Source organism: Vespa velutina, chromosome 5 (genome assembly GCF_912470025.1).
Source record: "Vespa velutina chromosome 5, iVesVel2.1, whole genome shotgun sequence".
In the NCBI taxonomy this organism is placed as follows: domain Eukaryota; kingdom Metazoa; phylum Arthropoda; class Insecta; order Hymenoptera; family Vespidae; genus Vespa; species Vespa velutina.
Genome location: NC_062192.1, coordinates 5840567 through 5843066, shown reverse-complemented (window position 1 = coordinate 5843066; position 2500 = coordinate 5840567). Strand labels below are relative to the sequence as shown.

Genomic DNA, 2500 nt, shown 5'->3' with positions numbered 1-2500 from the left:
AAGCACATGCGACGAGAAAAAAAAAAAAGAAAAAAAAAAGAAAGAGAAGGGTAGGTGAGTAGGCCATGGGGTTGAAGTTGTCTGTGGGCTGGGTCGGTGCGCCTTTCATCGTAGCGAGAACGAAAATACAATCATTGAAAATGATAATCGTGGTCAGTGAACGAGAATTGTCGTCATATTGGTTGCTATTTTTCGTTTTTTTCATTTTTGGTTCTTTTTTATTTTTTTATTATTATTTTTTCTTAAATTCTTTCCGTTCACCAATTATTTCTCTTTCTCTCCCCCTCTCTCTCCCCCCCCCCTCTCTTTCTCTTTGTGTCTCCTGAAAATCGTTTGCTTTATTATTATTATTTTTATTATTATTATTATTATTTTTATTATTTTTATTATTATTATTATTATTATTATTATTATTATTATTATTATTATTATTATTCTTATTATTTTTCTTCTTTGTACTAGTTCCTTCGTTTCAAACAGGAGCACCAATAATAACAGTAATGATAATGATAATACTAATAATTATAATAAAAGTAATAATCGGAGTTATGCTTCGATGATATAAGAACATCGAAGTACGATAAGCTTTTTAAAAGTTATTCGTTATTTTTATTTTTATTCGTCGTACTCTGATAAATGCCATGAACCCTGATCTTGACCTCCCTATTTGCACACACAGTCTCATGGCCTATCCACCTCTTCACCGTTTATTATTTCACACCCGGGGCTTATTTTCCCCTCGGACAATTCTCACACTCCCTCCCGCCCCTCTCCCTCCCTCACCTCACTCTCTTATGTCTACGAAATATCTTTTTTTCTTTTTCCTCTCTTTTTCTTTTCTTTTTCTTTTTTCTCACCCCCCTTTGTCCTTCGTTATTATCCAAACTTTTAAAGGTTTATTTAAACAAGAGAAGTGAAGTTTAACGGTGATTATGGTGGATAGTATTAAGCGTAATTAATTTTCTTTCTTTCTTTTCTTTTTTTTTTTTTTTCTTTTTTTCCGTTGGTTCTGATAAGTGAATAATTACCGATGAAGAGATATTGTAGATAAGAAAAGAAAATTTCAAAAAAAAAGAACAATAATAAGAATAAAAAGAAAGGAAGATGATAAAAACAAAAAGAAGCACACGAAAACGAAGGAAAGTAAAATAATCATTGCCAAATATTACATACTTACTTGTCAATGCGTAATGTTTGTATGTACTACTTGCGTGTTCTTTTCTCGCTTTGTCCAGTTTTTTTTCTTTTTTTTTTCTTTTCTTCTTTTTTTCTTTTTTCGTTCTCTCCTCGTTGCGAGTTCGCATCCATTTTTTACAAGTCTCTCTTAATACCGCATGAACAAAAAACAAAAAAAAAAAAAAAAACAAAATTCCTCGTATTTTATATTCTCTCTATTACTGTATGTACGTTTGTTTTCGGCCGACGAAGCCCCTACCCTCACCCCCGCGATGTCTACCGTATATATGTTTAAGTATCATAAAGAAAAGTAGCGTGTAAAATTAATACACGAATATCGCTCTCCCCTTATTTGAGACATTTTTCATTTTGACGGCGTCCTTCAGTTAAGCTTTATCCTTCATCTCTTACGTTGTAACGTTCTCTCTTTATTTCTCGTACGAACGTACCGAATATATAAATAAATAAATAAATAAATAAATAAAATAAAATAAATAAAGAAATATATATATAAATAAATAAATAAATAAATAAATAAATAATCGATGCGTTCGATCGACAAAATAATATTTTATGCGAAATAAATTTTACGTTAATACGTCATAGTATATGTATGACATTAACATGACATATTTTTATCGTTTTTTTATCCTAAATTATGTTCAATACACGGAAATATTAAAGTTATTCGGTTAATATGTCGCGCTACTATGCCGACTATCCGGAATTTTTTTTCAAACACGCATCGACATGCTTTATTTTGCGTTCGAATCTCCCGCGCAATTCATAACGTACAACAATATGGCGATTGCAGCCAAGTAATAGACATATATACATTTTATTATCGTTTATAATCTCGTATCGAGCGCGGATTTTGTATATATATGTATACATGTATATTGTGCGTGTGCATATATATATATATATATATATATATATATATATATATATACACATTCGTATATATATGTATACGTGTACATATTAATTAATGTAAAAAGACGAAAAAAAGAGAACATCCCCTCCTATGTTACGCCGGTAAAAATAAGGGGCGAGCGAAACCGTGCTTTCATAGTTGACTTTAACGAGATATGATTTTTTCCGTTTCTGTTTAGTACGACAGTTTGTGCTCGGCGGCGGAGACAATTTGCCCGGTACGTAACTCATAACTCTCTTTTTTCTTTTCCCTCATTTTCCTAATTAAAGAAAAAGAAGACAGACAAGAAGCCGTCTCTTTCTTTCTCTCTCATTAATGCGCGCGAGCTTCTTGCGATATTCGAAATCGCCACACATCACACAAGCGCGCGCACACACACACACACAC

At 32.0% G+C, this 2500-nt stretch overlaps 1 protein-coding gene across 6 annotated transcripts in view; it reads left to right on the top strand.

The window, feature by feature from the left end:
• Positions 1 to 2500, top strand: part of LOC124949389 (ELAV-like protein 2) — a 34157-nt gene that overhangs the window by 31143 nt on the left and 514 nt on the right. For all 6 annotated transcript variants that reach the window (XM_047494390.1, XM_047494388.1, XM_047494391.1 and 3 more), the window contains exon 5: positions 2292 to 2330. In XM_047494390.1, coding sequence (XP_047350346.1) covers positions 2292 to 2330 — 39 coding nt within the window. The remainder of the gene's footprint in view (positions 1 to 2291; positions 2331 to 2500) is intronic.